Genomic DNA, 19,641 nt, shown 5'->3' on the forward strand with positions numbered 1-19,641 from the left:
CCCCAAACTGGCAAACAGGTACTTTCCTGAAGCAGAACAGGACACGGTGCCCTCCCGTTCATCGATCTTCTCCGTAACTGCCTTCCAATTATAGAACTCTATGCCATTACATGTTCGGGAGGAATCTTCTCTGGCTCAATTCAAACTGAATTTAAAACTTTTTTTATTTAAAGACGCATTTGATTTATAATCCCCCAATTGCTCTTAGTGACAAAGATGAAATCTCTTCTTCCCTATTGTATTTACCATTCACATCTCTCTATCCCAGTGGTTCCCAAACCTGTCCTGGGGGACCCCCAGCCAGTCAGGTTTTCAAGATATCCCTAATGAATATGCATGAGAGAGATTTGCATACCTGTCACTTCCATTATATGCAAATCTCTCTCATGCATATTCATTAGGGATATCTTGAAAACCTGACTGGCTGGGGGTCCCCCAGGACAGGTTTGGGAACCACTGCTCTATCCTATCGATTATTGGATTTCAATCCCATACCCTAATGTATGATGATGTACGTCTGTTAACGGGATATGTATGTGTTTACCCATATTTTATTCATTTTTCTTTTGTATGCCACTTAGAAGTTTGATAAGCGGGATAACAAATTTTAAATAAACTTGAAACTTATACTCTTCCAGTTTCTAACTTCATGATTTAGAGATGCACTAGAACTCTGAATGATACCCAACTGCTAAGTTAACAAGTCTATAACTGATTTATCTTCCTTAAAATTGTATAATCTTTTTCTGAATTCAGTTATATTTTTTGTCCCACGTCATCCTGTGGCAATGAGTTCCCTAAATTACATTAATTCTAGAGTGGGACTGGACAGACTAAATGGTACTTGCAGCTCCAATCTGCTCTCATTTTATCTTTTTCTCCGAGATATAGAAAAGTATTTCCTGTCCTTGCAGTCTGATAATTTCATTTCTTGGCCCTCGTTACTCAGAAACACTGTGGATAATGTTCTTTCTTCCAAGCTCCTCTCTACTCTTTATCTGAAGACAACCTCATGAGATACCCTCACTAGAGGGGGGGACGGGAGGGGGGGGGAATGAAGGTGGTATGAAAACTGTTTTCTCAGAATTATGTATGAGGAATAATTGGTGGGAAGCTGCCCTGAACTCAGTGAAAGCACAGGCCCTTTCTTAACTCATCATCTTTATTCAAAGTCAATGATTTAGCAACATTGGGAGAGGAAGTGACCCAGTGGTTAGAGCAACGGACTGAGAACCAGGGAAGCTAACATTTCAATTACTGCTTCCATCACGGTCCTCTTTCTGACTCTGGACAAGTCACGTGAAGGCTCACTGTTACATACAATGTTGAAAGACTGGAATTCAGGTTGGGGTCTAGCTAAATTCCAGCAGCATTTCACAAAAGATTCTGCCACACACACAGCCTTTTATAAAATACACGCGAGGAAATGCAGGAATGCATGTGTTTTAGCCAGCACATAAGCAGAAGCCACTATTTATTTAAAATATTTATAGTCCGCTCCATCCACTGTTCTGGCTGGATAACTATTTGCATGTGCAGAAAGAGAGTGGCCATGTAAGTACCAGCAGCTTTGCAACTTCACATTAACTGCCTCCATTTCCATATGTAGCTGGTCTCATTTTACAAATGTTACAGATCTAAGAACTGCTAATTAAGTAGCGAGGACATAATTAGTGATTTTGGGTTTGGCTTTTTTTTTTTTTGAGGCAGAAATAAACACTGTAAGGACCCGAGTAAAACAAGCACCATTTAAAAATCTGAGTCGGTGCAAAGGCCGATAAGAATTTTTTTTTGTGGCCTGCCTAAACCCCGCCCAGTGGCATAGCGAAGGTAGAAAGCACCCAGGGTGGTGGTGTCCACCTCCTCCTCTCTTCCCTCCCTTCCCACCCCATACCTCTTTAAATTCTCACCAGCGCAAGCAGCTTTTCGGGCCTGCTGCTTACGCTGGCGTTTCATGGCCCCGCAACGCGGAAGTGATTTCAGTGGGAGCCAGGCCGGTGAGAGCAGAAGCCTTGAGTAGCTGCTCACGCTGGCGAAGATTTTAAAGATTTAGGGAGGGGGGAGGGGGAAGGGGGGTGAGAATGTGACATGGGGAGGCGGAAAGGTGCCGGCGCCCCCACCAAGACGGCGCCCAGGGCTGTCCACCTCCCCCATCCCCTTACTATGCCACTGACCCCGCCCCCTTGAAATCTCTACACCCACATATAGAGGTTTTCTGAAAAGGTCATTTACAGGTATATTGTATATTTACACCTGGAGATGCTTTTAAACTAGAGGCCTTTATCTCCCAGTGCTACTTAGATTGTAAACTCTTTCAGGCTCAGGTGAAAACAAAGTAGAGAATGACATAGGGACAAATTTTCCCCTTCCCCATGGGAACTCATTTTTCCATCCTGTCCTCGTGAGTTCTTTTCCTGTCTCTGCCCCTTTCCTGCAAGCTCCATCCTCATGTTCACAAGCCTCAAACCCTTTAAAATCATTAGTCGCAACATTCTAGAGCTCAGATTGTGATGTCATAATGCCCCATTCCACCAATGCCTCAAACCCTTTAAAATCATAAATGTTTGAGGTTTGTGCAGTTAAGGCAGAGCTTACAGGAATGGGGCAAGGACCGGGAAATTGAGTTCCTATGGGGATGGGGACAAATTTGTCTCCATGACATTCTCTAAACAGAACCTCTCAGAGGTTCGACTAATTTTCTTGCCAGCCACATGGATAGGTACTGTGCTTAGCACGTTCCCTTCTTTTTCTCCCTAATGGAAGGTTCAGGAGCACTGGGGACAGGAGGTAAAAGCAATGGCTGTTAGTACTAGAATGGTGAAGCTGCAATGCATGCAAGAAAATGATTTGTGTAGAGTGGGTATAAAATCAATAAAAACGGGTAGGAGGTGGTTTATGAGACTTTTGATCATTTGAAATAAAATCCAGATTGAGTTTTGGATACAACGGCAGAGAAAACTGGGAACAGGATTCAAAATCTGACAAATCTCAAGAGGCCGAAAATTACAACATGCTAAATCACTCAGGCAGCTTGGCTTTCTCAAGTTCAGCCTCTGTAATGCCATTAGAGTTCAAATTCAAAAATACTATACACTTCTCCCTTCATATTCGCAGGGGTTGGGGGGCAAAGCCGGCCCGCAAATACCCCAAAAAGTGAATAACTCTTTTTTTTCTATCTTATTGTGGGCTAAACCCCTCACGAATACCGTGAAATTGCAAATAAAATTGCTGATATTCCCGTTTGTTTTAATTAGGATTAATTAGGCACACAAGCTTTCCCACCTCCTCTAGTTTGTCCAGCCACGCTGAAGCAAGGGTTCATAGACAAAACCGCGGAAGCCAAAGGCGCGCGCCGACAACTGAGCGCAAGACGGAGGCGCGCGCCGAAGGAAATGACAGTTTTTAGGGGCTCCGACGGGGGTTTTTGGTGGGGAGCCCCCCCACTTTACTTAATACAGATCGCGGCGGCGTTGTGGGTGGTTTGGGGGGTTGTAACCCCCCTCATTATACTGTAAACTTAACTTTTTCCCTGTTTTTAGGGAAAAAGTGAAGTTTTCAGTAAAATGTGGGGGGTTAAAACCCCCCAAATCCCCAACGCCCCCACGATCTGTATAAAGTAAAGTGGGGGGGGTTCCCCCCCACACCCCCCGTCGGAGCCTCTAAAAACAGTTATTTTCTACGGCGCGCGCCTCCGCGCTGCGCTCAGTTGTCGGCGCGCGCCTTTGGCTTCCGCGGTTTTGACCTGACACCTGAAGCAAGTGCTGAAATTTTCTCTCTGCACGCTGCCGTTTGCCAGACCACGTTGAAGCAAGCGCTGAAAAAAAAAAAAAAGCGACAAACTGGTACTCCAGGATGACGTCATTTGGGGGGTGGAGCCAGCAAGATAAAAACCGCGAACAATCAAAGTCGCAAGTGCTGAACCCGCGAATACGGAGGGAGAAGTGTACTCAAGGCGCACAGAAGATAAACATATGAATAGGCTGGCTACCTGTATAGCAGAGACAGGCACATTTTATAAAAAGATGTTCTCGTGCAAAGTTTCAGGATGCACAAATTTCCTGTTTTATGAACTATCCCCCAAATTCTGTCCAAAGTCGTGTGCGTACATCAGCGTATGCCGCCGACATACACACAACTTAATTGATTGGCCTAATTGGTGGCTAGCTGACAATTAACACCTCATGATTGATGTTAATTGGGACTAACTAAAAATTAGGAGCCAGCTTGGATAGAAGGATTCTATAAAAAGCATGCACCAGTTGCAGTGCGTGAATTTGAAAAGAGGGCATGGCCTGGGTATTCCTAAAAGTTATGCACGTGGTTACAAAATATGCCCGATCTGAGCACATTTTAGGCACAGGCATTTAGGCCTGGTTTTAGCTGGTTTAAACAGGTGTGCCTAACTTATGCAATGCACACAGGCGCTAAGCACAAATCTTTAAAAAGCACATGCATCTAAGCACAGTTCTAGTCGGTGACGATTTTTTAAGGCGCCATATATAGAATATGGCCCTATATATGCACTGTACATAGAAACCCATCCCCAGGCATGATTTTATATCATATAAATGTGCATAAGAGTGATTTGGTTTAAGAATTTTGATATCAAATGTGAATAAATAAAATACACAATTTTATATGTATAAATCTGAGCAATTTCATAAGTGGTCATTTCCGCATTTAAAACATTGTTTTTTTTATATGCAGAAATACCTTATGAAAATTATTCTCTACCTAATAATCTGTAAATAAAGGCATTATACAGATTGGTGGGGCCTGCATATGTTTGTAAGAATTTTCAGCAAAGTCTCCTAGATCGTCAAAACTCACGCTACCCAAAACCTTTTTTAAGGTAAGAACCAGAGTCATTGCTTCCTAAAATCGTTCTGGATCATGGCAGCCAAGAATAATGCCAAGAAAAAACCCCATGTCCTGAGTAATGGTGCCAGGAGGAAGTCGCTAGTGGAACGTGTGGTTCAACCCACTTCCTGTGAAGTGGAGACAAGAAAAGGAACCAATAAAGTGCAGGGAAATATGTCAAAAGAGGAGGAGATATTGGAACCTTTAACAATGCCCAAGTACGAAATGGAAGCACTGTGTCTCTTACCTGGCTGGATCTGGGTAGATCGGATGTTCACGAGACCCTGTTCCATCGTACCGAGACAATGATATGAGAGAAGATTCCAGCAACCTCCTAAAGGGATAACAGCGACACATTATTATGTGTCTTAACAGAAACCTATACTTTGCTGTGGCATTGGACAGAGAGGAAACAGACCCATTGCAGGGCAAGAGGTGGTAGGGTTCTCTTAACATAACAATCGGCTTCTATATCGCAGGACCGTGAAGCTCTATGCGGTTTACAAAATAAAAATTACATAATTGAGTAGGAAAACTTAAGTTACCCAGATATTTAGAAAACAGGTATGTTTTTAGGTCTTTCCTAAATTCTAAATAAGTACTGGAAGTCATGATCAATCGGTCTAGATCCTTACCCCATAAAGCCAATAGGCGCTGGTGATTCTTTTTAAGTTTACATCCTTTTACAGATGAAAAAATGAAGCTTAAATGTGAACGCTTACTGGTAGCAAAAGAAAATAGGTCAGTTAAATATTTAGGATCTCTTTTTGATTTCAGCAGATATAGACTGAGGTGTTTTAATGCATGGACTGAAGAAAAAAAGATTTACTCCCAACGCCAGAAACTAATTGATTGCAAATTACTGTAGCGTTAAACATATGAACTGACAGAAAAAGAAGGGCACGCCACTGCCATAACATGCCAGACTTTCCTGCATTGTGCCTGCACCTGAAAGCTGATGTCTTCTCTTCCTGTGAATGTATGAGCAACAACTGGCTCAAGGGACAGGAAGGGAAACAAAAAAAATTTTAAAACAATAAAAATCCCTGATGGCCCAGTGGTCCCCTGATCCCTTTCCTCCCCACCCCAATTTCAAACATCTTTCTTGTGGCCCACTGAGACCCATACCACCCCCACCCTCACCCACTTTTGGGTTGGGAGGCAGCAGTGATGCCAACTTGCTCACACTTCCAAAATGGTGGTGTCTGTTAGTGGCACACTGAAATGGGGTCAGTCTGCCAAATAAGGGACGGATGGAGCACAGTGGGATGCATCGTGTCACAAGCTTGCTGAGCTGGAGACAGAAGTGAGTGGGCATTGCTACTGCTTCCCAACCCCACAGATCGATGTCTGGGAACTACTGGTCCACCGAGGAGGACTGCCAAAAAGAGTCATTGGGGGTGAAGTGCTGCACTTCGCCTCAGATTACCTTTTCGTTCCCACACGGAATTCTTTAGTTCAGCCTTAAGCTACTATAAATATTCATCACTACCAGTTAAGTAAACTACTGTGTCAAAATGTAGTGTTTTCCTTTTAAATATATATATATTTTTTAACTCTGATCAAAATTTTTTACTCCCCACTGTTGTCCAGCATTGCTTTCTTTCCCCTTGCCTATCCCGTAGGCTGGCATCTCTTCTCCCACCTCCCCGCATTTATCTTAACAGACCTGGTGTTTTGTTTTGCTGAAAAATTGTGATCTTGCTCGTTTGCTGTTTATTGGTGGTTCAATAAAAATGATTTAAACAAAAAGTGTTGCAGTTCTCACATCACGATACTCTAAACTGCTACGCTGAAGTTCTAAGAACATAAGAATAGCCTTATTGAGTTAGATCAATGGTCCATCAAGCCCAGTAGCCCATTCTCATGGTGGCTAATCCAAGTCCCTAGTACCTGGCCAAAACCCAAAGAGTAGCAACATTTCAGAATCCCAAAGAGTAACAAAAGATTCTAGAACCCCAAAGAGTATCAAGATTCTAGGCAGAATCTCAAAGAATAGCATGATTCCGGAACCCTAAAGTAGCAACATTCCAGAATCTCAAACAATAACAAAAGATTCTAGAACCCCAAAGAGTATCAAGATTCTAGGCAGAATCTCAAAGAATAGCATGACTCCGGAACCCTAAAGTAGCAACATTCCAGAATCCCAAACAGTAACAAAAGATTCTAGAACCCCAAAGAGTATCAAGATTCTAGGCAGAATCTCAAAGAATAGCATGATTCCGGAACCCTAAAGTAGCAACATTCCAGAATCCCAAAGAGCAACAAAAGATTCTAGAACCCCAAAGAGTATCAAGATTCTAGGCAAAATCTTAAAAAACAGCAAAATTCCGGAACCTTAAAGTAGCAACATTCCAGAATCCCAAAGACTAACAAAACATTCTAGAACCCCAAAGAGTATCAAGATTCCAGGCAGAATCTCAAAGAAAAGCAAGATTCCAGAATCCAAAAGAGTAACAAAAGATTCTAGAACCCCAAAGAGTATCAAGATTCCAGGCAGAATCTCAAATAATACCAAGATTCTGGAACCCTAAAGAGTAGCAACATTTCAGAATCCCAAAGAGTAACAAAAGATTCTAGAACCCCCAAAGAGTATCAAGATTCCAGGTAGAATCTCAAAGAATAGCAAGATTCCGGAACCCTAACTAGTAGCAACATTCCATGCTACCAATCCAGGGCAAGCAGTGGCTTCTTCCATGTCTTTCTCAATACCAGCCTATGGACTTTAGCTGTAGAAGGTCACACAACCTTCTGGGTAATCTTAACTTAATTTATAGTAGTAGTTTTCAGCTGTGGGTGCAATGATAGCAAAGTCAACTATTACTCCTAAATAGTACATTTCTTTAAGAATGGGAAAATCAATAGCATCAACAGAGAGCTTATCTGGAAATAGGGCAGTGAGAGATCTAGCTAATGTTAAAAACTGTGTTTTAGCCACGTTCAACAGGAATCAGTTAGTCGACATGCAGATTTTAATGGACTAAGACCAAAAAAAGCAGTTGCTGCAGGGATGGGCTCTTCCATGGGAAAGAAATATTGAAGATTATCCGTCAGGTTAACAGCAAGAAAAGCAAGTAATCTGCCAATGGGAATCATATTAATGTTGAACAAGACTGGTGGTTTCAAAGGTTGTTTTCCATTCACATGGAGTGCTCCAATCTTTCTTATACACTAGGGCAGTGTTCAACTGCCGGTCTGCAAAAATTTCCTGCCGGTCCGTGAAGAATTTGGAGTTTTGCAACTTTACACCGAACCAAGAGATTGGAGAGAAGAGGATGAGTTAGGAAGAAAGAGAGAAAACAGCATGCTAAATAATGTCAATTACCGTATTTTCACGTGGATAAAGCGCACCCGTGTAAAACGCGCACACGGGAAACCGAAATATATGTTAAAAAAAATTTGTATACCGCGCACACCCGTATACTGCGCATGCTGCCCCGACTCTCCTTTCGCCCGCCCCGACTCTCCTCTGGCTACCCCGACTCTCCTCTCCCCCTTGAAGTCCTGTCCCTACCCTGAAAGCCTGATTCACCCCCCCTGCAGGACCGCTCTCACCCCCACCCCGAAGGACCGCTCGCACGCACCCGCACCCAGAAGGACCGCTCGCACGCACTCCCACCCGCACCCCTACCCTGTAGGACCGCTCGCACCCCCACAGCCTCCCGACCCCCCCCATCATGTAGACGCTCCTACCGGTGTCCTGCTGCTTCCTCTTGGCGGTCCCGGCCCTTCTGTGAGCCCTGCGCTGCTTCCTCTTCCAGCGGTCCCACCCTTTCTCTGACGTCAGAGAAAGGGCGGGACCGCCGGAAGAGGAAGCAGCGCAGGCGCAGGGCTCACAGAAGGGCCGGGACCGCCAAGAGGAAGCAGCAGGACACCGGTAGGAGCGTCTAAATGATGGGGGGGGGAGGTCAGGAGGTTGTGGGGGTGCGAGCGATCCTTCAGGGTGGGGGTGCGGGTGGGAGTGCGTGCGAGCAGTCCTTCGGGGTGGGGGTGCGGGTGCATGCGAGCGGTCCTGCGGGGTGGGGTTGCGAGCGGTCCTGTGGGGGGAACTATGTAAAAAAAAATTGGTATAACGCGCGCGTTATATGCGTGAAAATACGGTACTATAAATGTAAATTGTTATTTATTTAATAAATAAAAATACTATCTACATTGGTTTTTATTTCAGTCTTAGTAGTTTGCCGGTCCACAAAATAATTATTTTATTTCCGCCGGTCCATAGGTGTCAAAAGGTTGAAGAACAATGCGCTAGGGGCTCCTTTGACTAAACTGCGTTAGCATTTTTAGCGCGCGCAGAATTTTAGCGTGCGCTAAACCAGATCAATGCTGGCATTAGCGTCTAGCGTGCGCTAAAACCGCTATCAGCTTAGTAAAAGGAGCCCTAAGTTGCCAATCAACTAAAAATAAAGAGATCTAAACCAGTCAAGGACACTGCATTGGAGAAAACTAATTCCTGTCAATTAAGGTGGCAATCGTCCAACGGAGCAATGTCTGCTGGAGTAGCAGAGGGCCATAAGACACGGGGCAATCGTGAAACATCCGTGAAGTGGCTCTGAAGCAATACCTTAGGAGAAAAGAGACCTGTCCTGGGAAAGTTTAAGGTTTTCACTCTTTTATTCTCCAGCAATTCGACTAGTCAATGAAGTCCGAAGGCAGGGCTGCCCAAGTCCGGTCCTCGAGATCTACTGGCGGGCCAGGTTTTCAGGCTATCCGCAATGAATATGTATGAGAGATTTGCCTGCACTGCCTTCTTGGTATGCAAATCTCTCTCTCATGCATATTCATTGTGGATATCCTGAAAACCTGGCCCGCTAGTAGATCTCGAGGACCGGACTTGGGCAGCCCTGTCCTAAGGTATCTTTAATCCTACTTGAACTGTTTTAATCTGAGTCTCCAACTTCCTAAGCAGACCTTGACATTTTTTTTTCTAAATTGAGCCTCATCTTGACATTTATAGTCTCAAGTTTATTAAAATCTTATTATACCGCCAAATAAAACTTCAAGGCGATGTACCTGCCATATTAAAAGTACATATATTTAAAAAAATGCAGGGTCCAACAACAGAACATCATATAAAGAGTTAACAGTACAAGACTGACGGACAAACTGGGACAGAAGGGAGGCGGTAGAATTACATAATTTAAAGAGAAAGAACAAGTGGAACAGATATTAGGAAGGGAGCAGATACCACATGAATCAAGGTTGAAAGAGAGAGAGTGTCCTTAGCAGGATGGTTAAATGTTAAAAGCATCCTTAAATAGATAGGTTTTAAGTTTAGACTTATAAAGTCAGAAATAGTCATGTCTTCTCTTAAGTACTTCGGAGTGGCGTTCCACAAAGTGGGAGCAGTAATTGAAAAAATGTATGGGTGTATTGTATTAGTATGTCTCAGAGAAGGTATAGCAAGAAGGTTTGGGGAAATGGAGCAGAGGGATCTTTGGGGGTCATGAGGAATCGGTATTCTACTCAAGAAATCAGGGGTATTGGAAGAACGGATTTTAAAGGTTAACCGAAGAATTTTGTAAGCTATTCTGTGTTCTATTGGAAGCCAGTGGGCCTTAATAAATAACGACGTGACGTGGTCTCTTGTAAAAAACCAAAAACCCTCACACACAGTTCTGCAAAGCCATTTTGTGTTTTCAAAGTATGGACGACAATCAAGGAAAGAACCAGGCAAAGTACACTGAACTTGGCCTCTTTTGAGTGAACCAAATGATGTCTGTATGGGGTGATGTGTATGGGATTGATGATGATGGTCCCCGTTTACCAATTATTGTAATTTCTATATATTTATGATAAGTTTTAAAAATATATGCAATAAAGTATCCTTCCAAAAAGCATTGGGGTTACCTGTACAGAAAGGACCCACGTCAACAAGAGGGCATCCGTTGAAAATCAGGGGTGGGAAATTTCATGGCGACACCAGAAAATATTTCTTCACTGAAAGGGTGGTTGATCGCCGGAATAATCTTCCACAACAGGTAATTGAGGCCAGCAGCGTGCCAGATTTTAAGAAAAGATGGGATTGGCATGTGGGATCTCTTCATGGAGGTAGCTATGGGGTGGGTCATTAGATTGGGCAGACTAGATGGGCCGTGGCCCTTTTCTGCTGTCATTTTCGATGTTTTTTTCTATGTTTTAAAGACAATTGACCCTAATAACAGTGGTATGGCACTACATTTTATTTATTTAAACAACTTATTTTCCACTTATACCTAAGCGGATTACAAAACAAACAATCTTAAAATAAAAAAACAACCCCCCCAGTATAAAACAATAAAACAAAATATACAGATAACATTTCCATTAATCACTTCATTCCTTCAGTCACTGCTTCTAAACCACTTAAAAATCTTCTATAAAAAAAATGTTTTGAATAATTTTTTTTTAATTCTAAAAGTTATTATTCATTCTCAGTTGTCCAACCAGATTATCCCAAAGCTTCACCCCTGCCACCGAAACAACCATACTTCAATTAGTATGGAAGTAACCGTGGGAAAGCCAGTTGCTAGTTTTGATAGCTGTGTCATAAGAACTTAAGAATTGACGCTGCTGGGTCAGACCAGTGGTCCATCGTGGCAAGCAGTTCACTCACGCGGCGGCCCTCTGGTCAATGACCAGTGCCCTAACTGAGACTAGCTCTAGCATACGTCCTTGTTCAGCAGGAACTTGTCTAACTTTGTCTTGAATCCCTGGAGGGTGTTTTCCTCTACGACAGACTCCGGAAGAGCGTTCCAGTTTTCCACCATCCAAAATGGAAGAATCATAACTGAGCAGCCTGGATGGGTTAATTTGGTCTTTTTCTGTCATTATTTACTGGATTAATATCTATAAAGTCTCTAGTAGCTTTAAGTCTTACGCAGTAATACAAAAACAGACTAGATAGGTTAAATGAATTACCCTTTCTCCCAAGCACAGTTAAGAAAATGACTAGGGTGCGGGAAGTAAATTCACATTGCTGCCGTGTCCAGCTAACTATTTTACAGATAAATAGAGGACTTCTGTCTCCAGCATTCTCTGGTCCTTTAAAATATGATAAGAAATATTGACAAGTGACTGTCAAATACAAAGAACCTCAGTCACACCAGGAGCTTCTCAAAAGGTTCCGGCAGGATGATGAAGCCAACAAAACCGAAAAGGTCGCTCCATAAATCACCACAAGCTGTTCAGTTTGGCTTAAGAAAAAGTATAGCAGTTCTAGGTTCAAAAAGAACTGCACTTCCTCAGGTCTTTAGAAGATATCCTTAAACACTCTCCCTCATCCCTGAGGCTCTATGGTTCGACTTTTGCAATTTTATTTCCCTAACACAAGGGTGTCAAAGTCCCTCCTGGAGGGCCGCAATCCAGTCGGGGTTTTCAGGATTTCCCCAATGACTATGCATGAGATCTATTTGCATGCGCCGCTTTCATTGTACGCTAATCGATCTCATGCCTAGTCATTGGGGAAATCCCGACCGGACTGCGGCCCTCGAGGAGGGACTGCGACACCCCTGCCCTAACCGGGCTACACCTCATGGTGCCAGTAGGCTCAGAACTAACTTTGGCAAAATTCCCTTCCGCGCCCCAGTCTATTTAACTCGAAGTCCCATGCTTCCTTGCCCCCAACAGAGAACGTTTTCAGTTGGGCCAGAACACAGCTGCACAACTTTCAACAGGATGAATAAACGGGACAGTGTTCTCCCGTCGTTGAAGAAGCTACACTGGCTTCTCATCCGGGAGAGGGCACGGTTCAGGTTCATGGGCCTAAGCTTTAAAATATTTTGTAACAATCTACTTATTTATAGGAGAGGTTGCAATGGTATGTGCTCATTAAGTCTTTACTATCAAGACAAAGTTGCACATTCCATAATTTATTTAAAATATTTATTCAGTTTTCTATACCGTTCTCCCAGGGAAGCTGAGAACAGTTTACATGAATTTTAATTCTGGTGCTCGAGCAGTTTTCCCTGTCTGTCCAGGTGGGCTCATAATCTATCTAATGTACCCGGGGCAAGGGGGCATTAAGTGTGTGTGGCACAGTGGTTAAAGCTACAGCCTCAGCATCCTGGGTTGTGGGTTCAAATCCACGCTGCTCCTTGTGACCCTGGGCAAGTCACTTAATCCCCCCATGGCCCCAGGTACACTAGATAGATTGTGAGCCCACCGAGACAGACAAATGCTCGAGGACCTGAATAAATTCATGTAAACCGTTCTGAGCTTCCCTGGGAGAACGATATAGAAAACTGAATAAATAAATAGTGTGACAAGTTTCAGCCTCTGATAAGTAGAGCTGGTATTGTGACATCATAATGCCTCATTCCACCAATAAGAGCCAGCCTCATCAGTGATGTCACAATGGCTTCATTGTCCCATACGTGGCTCACTTTGGCTACATTTTGATTTCTAGAGTGGTGCAGTGGTTAAAGCTACAGCCTCAACACCTTGAGGTTATGGGTTCAAATCCAAGCTGCTCCTTGTGACCCTGGGCAAGTCACTTAATCCCCCCATGGCCCCAGGTACACTAGATAGATTGTGAGCCCACCGGGACAGACAGGGAAAAGTGCTTGAGTACCTGAATAAATTCATGTAAACCGTTCTGAGCTCTCCTGGGAGAACGGGATAGAAAATTGAATCAATCAATAAATAAGTGATTTGCCCAGGATCACAGGGACCAGTGTGGGTTTGAACCCACATCTCAGGGTGCTGAGGCTGTAGCTTTAACCTCTGCGCTACGTTCTCCCCCGATTGTGGAAGTAATTGGGACACCTTGTTAAAGTAGTACGTATTTTCTGTGGCAACTCTAGTTGTAAGGACAACCTGCCTATGGAATTGCCACTGGATTAGAAACAGAATACAGTAGACTTTGTTAACCGGAACGCAAGCAACCAGCAAAAAAAAAACAAAAAAAAACCTAAGAAATACTGCAATACTTTAAATAAAATCAATTTCTGGCAGAAATTTAAGTGTAAACTTGGCACATCACACCCAAGGATGCCCACGCTTTGCCTACCACATGTCTGGTAGTTTGTCTGGTTTGGCATAGTATTAAGGCCTATTTTTAATCGTAACTCTCAAGCAACCAGAAACTGCATTTATCCATCATCGATCAATCACCATGGGGGCCAGTTAACTGAGAGGATACTGGGCTGAGCTTCATAGGCCTTCAGTCTGTCTCAGTATAGAAACACTTGTTCTTATGTTTTGAAAGGCTTTAAAGCAGTGGTCTCAAACTCGCGGCCCGGGGGCCACATGTGGCCCGCCAGGTACTATTTTGAGGCCCTCGGTATGTTTATCATAATCACAAAAGTAAATTAAAAGAGTTTCTTGATCATATGTCTCTTTAGCTATAAATTACAATATTATTATTAAGACTTAGCCAAAAGGAAAGATTTATAAACTATAAGAGTTTTACCTCATTTCTTTAATAAGACATTAACTATTTTTTCTGAGGCCCTCCGAGTGCTTACAAATCCAAAATGTGGCCCTGGAAAAGGTTTGAGTTTGAGACCACTGCTTTAAAGGGAGGAGTACTTGCAACAATGTAACCTTCCCTATAATGTAATGGAACCAGGGCAGGATTAACCAATAAGCCAAGTAGGCACGTGCCTAGGGCCCGAAAAGGTCAGGGGGGCCCGATGAAGGAGGGCAACAACATTGTTTTTTCGAAAAGGCGATGGACCCCTCCAGCATTGATTGGCAACACAGCCCCCCCCCCCAATCGGCAATGCGGGCCCCACCCCGATCGTCAACGCAGCCCCCCCCCTATCGACGGAAAGTAAGACAAGCAAGCAACGCGGGTAAGAAAGGCAATGGGAACTGTAATTGTGCAAGCGGTCCTGCTTGCCCAAAGCTTCCCTCTGACGCAGCTTCCTGTTTCCGCCTGGGCGCATGGTGGGGTGGGGCAGGGGTCCCAGTGTACATGTGTGCCTAGGGGCCCTTGACGAATTAATCCTGCCCTGAATGGAACTATTTCCCCATGGCACTGCATGGGCTTCTTTATCTTGTAAATCGCCTTGAACCCGTACTGGATAAGTGCGATTCAGAAATTCTGGTTAGATTAGTATAGTAATTAGTTTCCTGACCCTGTGACGGTCTCTGCTTCTTTTTCCTATTTTTTTTCCCGTTATTTTCATTTGTGTTGTTATTATGTATACAGTTACACGTATACAGCTAGTCCTGGAGCCAGTGACGTAACTATACAAGTTGTTTTCTTTGTGTTTGAAAGGATGATGCATATTTCATAACTGACACCGAGCAATACAATTTTTTTTTCCAGTGACCACTGATATCCAAATTTCCAATGTATGTCCTTGATGCAGGCATTAGATGAAATGTGGGTGCATTGGGTTTTGTTTTCTTTGTTTTAACATCAAATGAATATACTCCGCTCAAATAGAGAGACTATTACCATACCGCTGTTTCCTGTGGTTGATATCCAACTCTGCATTCTGTGTACAATTTGTAAGTTGGATTTTGCCTCTAATTTTGACTGTTTGGACTTCTGAAAAAATGATATCCTAGACGAAGTCAAGCTCTGGGGCTGGCAGCTGTTCTATATCCTTGACAGTGCAGACAGGAATGACTTGGCAGACTGCATAAGACCGTCGATTGTTTTGCCACCATCTATCATGTTCCTATGTAATGACCGATAGGATTTTAAGTCAGGAATATTGGGCCTCAACTCTGTAATGAGTTAAATGAGGGCCCCCCCTCACCACCCTGTGTGAGAAAAATGGTGAAAAGTGGATTTGGCTCCATTGCACCTCAAAGCACAGATTGCTGATTCTTCCAGTGACAAATGTACAAATCAAATATTCTGTCAAAACAGAGAAGAGTCTTCTAAAAATATATGTGGTCTATCAGTTTAAGAGACAGCAAATGTATTTTCAGTTTTCAGATATTTATCAAGCAAATGTCACATGATTGGAGCTTCTTGGAAACAAAATCCTTTAGCCACTGCTGTTAAAGGCTTTGGATTTTGGAAGATAAGAAGAATTATTAAACCCCCTGCAGTAACACTTTCCATGCTATCAATCCAGAGCAAGCAGTGGCTTCCCCCATGTCTTTCTCAATAACAGACTATGGACTTTTCCTCCAGGAACTTGTCCAAACCTTTCTTAAAACCAGCTACTCTATCCGCTCTTACCACAACCGTTGGCAAGATGTTCCACAGCTTAATAGTCTCTGAGTGAAAAAATATCTCCTCCTATTGGTTTTAAAAGTATTTCTCTGCAACTTCATCGAGTGTCCCCTAGTCTTTGTCATTTTTGACGGAACAAAAAAAAAATCGATTCGCTTGTACCCGTTCTACTCCACTCAGGATTTTGTAGACTTCAAATCCTATCTCCCCCTCAGCCGTCTCTTTTCCAAGCTGAAGATCCCTAGCCCAGGGTGTCAAAGTCCCTCCTCGAGGGCTGCAATCCAATCAGGTTTTCAGGATTTCCCCCATGAATATGCATGAGATCTATTAGCATACAATGAAAGAAGTGCATGCAACTAGATCTCATGCATATTCATTGCGGAAATCCTGAACATAAGAACATAAGAAGTTGCCTCCGCTGGGGCAGACCAGAGGTCCATCCTGCTCAGCGGTCCGCACCCACGGCGGCCCATCAGGCCTAATTGCCTGAACAGTGCCCCTGACTAACTTTGTAACTGCCTCCAATCCTCTAATCCTATCCCTATAACCTACCTCTACTCCTATCTATACCCCTCAATCCCTTTGTCCTCCAGGTACCTATCCAAACCTTCTTTGAAGCCCTGTAGCGTGCTCCTGCTTATCACGTCCTCTGGCAGTGCGTTCCATGTATCCACCACCCTCTGGGTGAAAAAGAACTTCCTGGCGTTTGTTCTAAACCTTCCCCCATTCAATTTCTCTGAGTGTCCCCTTGTACTTGAAAACCCGAATGGATTGCAGCCCTCAAGGAGGGACTTTGACACCCCTGCCCTAACCTTTTTAGTCTTGCCTCATATGAGAGAAGTCCCATCCCCTTTATCATCCACTTTTCCTGCAATGACTTTAACCCCTTTGAAAAGAATTCTTTTGTTTGACATTCAGACCAGGACGTCAAAGCTTCCTTGATGACTTCATCACTTGAAAAATGCTGTCCACGGAGAGATTTCGTCAAAACTCGGAACAGGAAACAATCTGAGGGAGCAAGGTCGGTACTGTAGTGTGGATGGTTCAGCTGCTGAAACCCACATTCTTGGATGACAGCCTGCGATTGTTGTGACACGTGCACTGGCGTACCGTCATGAAGCAGCAGCATGCATGCTGTGAGTTTTCCTCGTCTTTTCTCCTTGAATGACTCCCACAAAGCAATCATTGGGGTTGGTGTAACTCTCCCCAGTTATGGTTGTCTTGTGTGGCATGAACTCTAGAAGCAAAAGTCCTTCATCATCCCAGAAGACAGTTGCCTTGACTTTGCCTGGAGATGCTTCTGTCTTGAACTTTTTTGGGGTGATGGATGACTTGTGCTTCCACTGTATTGACTCCACTTTGGACTCAGGATCACTGTGATAGACCAAAGTCTCATCTCCAATCATCAAATGATGAAAACAATTCACTTGGTCTTCACGGAGCATCTCCAAGTTCTCCTGACTGCACTGGAGCCTCATGGCCTTCTGACATGGCGTCAGCATTCTTGAAACCCATCTTGCACTGACCTTGGACATGCCCAACTTTTCATGAATTATTTTCCAAACTGTACCTGCCAAGATGCTCATTTCTTCAGCTATTTGGGAAACCTTAATTTGTCCGTCTGACAAAATTAAATCCTCAACTTTCTTGTACATTTCTGTGGAAGTTGCTTTCACAGGCCATCCAGTATGAAGGTCATCTTCAATGAACTCTATACTCCACTTAAACTCCTTGTTCCAAAGCTTTTACTTTGTAGGATGATGGGGCAGACTCACCATAAACTGCAGTCATGCATTCATGGATCTCCTTTGGCTTTTTCCCTTCTTTTGTGAGAAATTTTATCACTGAACGGTGCTCCAAATCCAGCAGTTTCTTACTTGATTCGCACGAGGACTCTCCTGACATCCTGTCTCTTGGTATGTTAGACTCGCACTAAGCTGCAACTGTGCATGAGTAACCTTGAGACATGTCACAACATGCTTCCTATTTTCTTTCATGCTCAGGCCCCTCATATGTACTGTGTTAGTATGTTACACATTGCCAAATATGCTTCAACTCTCTATTCCACAATATATTCTGTTCTTCCTGGAAATAAGTACAATCACCTCCAATCCCACCCCTACAAATACTGATTAATATTCATAAAATACAGTCAATTTCTTCCCATCCCCATGATGCTCCCAGAAAACTCCAAGATACAACAGACTGCTAATTAGTCACATTGCATCAAAGCTTAATAGCGAACATTAAGCCTATAATGACTGCGACTGCCATCTATTTACATACGCCTCCATTGAAACTGAAAACCAACACTTTATATCTGATGAGGTCTTTCAAGGGCTGCTCTAAATGACGACTTTATGCCCACGGTGACCCTTTGATGCCAGGAATGTTCCTATGAGGTGTCTGTTTATTGCGTGCATATTTCTGGCCTGCCTAATAGCCAGACGTAAAAGCAAAAACCATACATAATAATTACACACAACACTGGGCACTTATTAGGGAGTCATAATGGAAGGTCAAATGAAGGGCACCCTTAATACGGAACTGGAGACTTAAGCATTGTGCCACAACACACAAATAACCACCAATAATCTTGGGTATCCCCCTCTATGAAAGTCACCAGGCAAACATCACACCAGGGAAAGTCTCAAACATTAAGAATTGCTCTTAAAGCTGAGGAACAGCAGAAAGAAAGGAGAGACTGCGGGCTGGGAGATAGAATGGGGGTGAGGGTGGGGAGCTGGGCAAAGGCAGGCGGCTGACTGGGGCCTAGTAAAAGATGAAGGGTGTTTATTCAGTGATCCAAGTGCTGAGCTTTCCCAGATCCTTGGCTATATGGTACTAATAAACTAGAAGAGGGAAAGGGACATGGTTACAGGTTAACATACAGTACTCCCCCGAAATTCACGGGGGTTCCGTTCCAGGAATGCGAATGCGGTTTAGGAGCAGATCGGAGGCAGGAGAGGGCTGCATGCAGGGGCTGCTGAAGACTGGGTGCGGGATCGTTCTTAGTATTTTCTGTCCGCCTCTTCCAGGAACTAAAGTCAGCCTACACCAATCAGGAGCTGCTGTGACATGCTATCTGACGCGTCAAAGCAGCTCCTGGTTGGTGTAGCCCAGGGGTAGGCAATTCCGGTCCTCGAGAGCCGGAGCTAGGTCAGGTTTTCGGTATATCCACAATGAATATGTATGAGATTGATTTGCATGCACTGCCTCCTTGAGATGCAAATCTATCTCATGCATATTTATGGTGGAGATCCTGAAAACCTGATCTGGCTCCGACTCTCGAGGACCGGAATTGCCTACCCCTGGTGTAGCCCGACTTTAATTCCCAGAAGAGACGGTCAGAAAATACCACGAAAGACCGAGTCCGCGAATCGCGAATTCGTGGGGGTTTACTGTACATAATAAACAGTTAACAGGTTACAATTTGCCATAGTTACGTAGGAAACCTGCTTCAGAGCATCTGATGTTAAAAAAACCTAAGGACCGATATAACAAGGCACAAAACACTGAGAAAACAGGAGGAGGAAAAATCTATACTCCGTTTTTTTTAATGTAATATGGATCGACAGAGCAATCGATCAAAACAAGCAGTAGCGGATGGTTTTTCGTCCTCCTCTTCATTTCATCTCATCTGTCATCGATATCAAGACTCG

General features: G+C 43.6%; 1 protein-coding gene across 4 annotated transcripts in view; it reads right to left on the bottom strand.

Moving 5' to 3' along the window:
- Nucleotides 1-19,641, bottom strand: part of AMBRA1 (autophagy and beclin 1 regulator 1) — a 158,214-nt gene that overhangs the window by 78,981 nt on the left and 59,592 nt on the right. For 3 of the 4 annotated variants that reach the window (XM_033928440.1, XM_033928438.1, XM_033928439.1), the window contains exon 8: nucleotides 5,108-5,194. The exons of the other annotated variant lie outside the window; for it this stretch is intronic. In XM_033928440.1, coding sequence (XP_033784331.1) covers nucleotides 5,108-5,194 — 87 coding nt within the window. The remainder of the gene's footprint in view (nucleotides 1-5,107; nucleotides 5,195-19,641) is intronic. 4 annotated transcript variants of the gene reach the window in all.

This window comes from Geotrypetes seraphini, chromosome 19, assembly GCF_902459505.1.
Source record: "Geotrypetes seraphini chromosome 19, aGeoSer1.1, whole genome shotgun sequence".
NCBI lineage: Eukaryota > Metazoa > Chordata > Amphibia > Gymnophiona > Dermophiidae > Geotrypetes > Geotrypetes seraphini.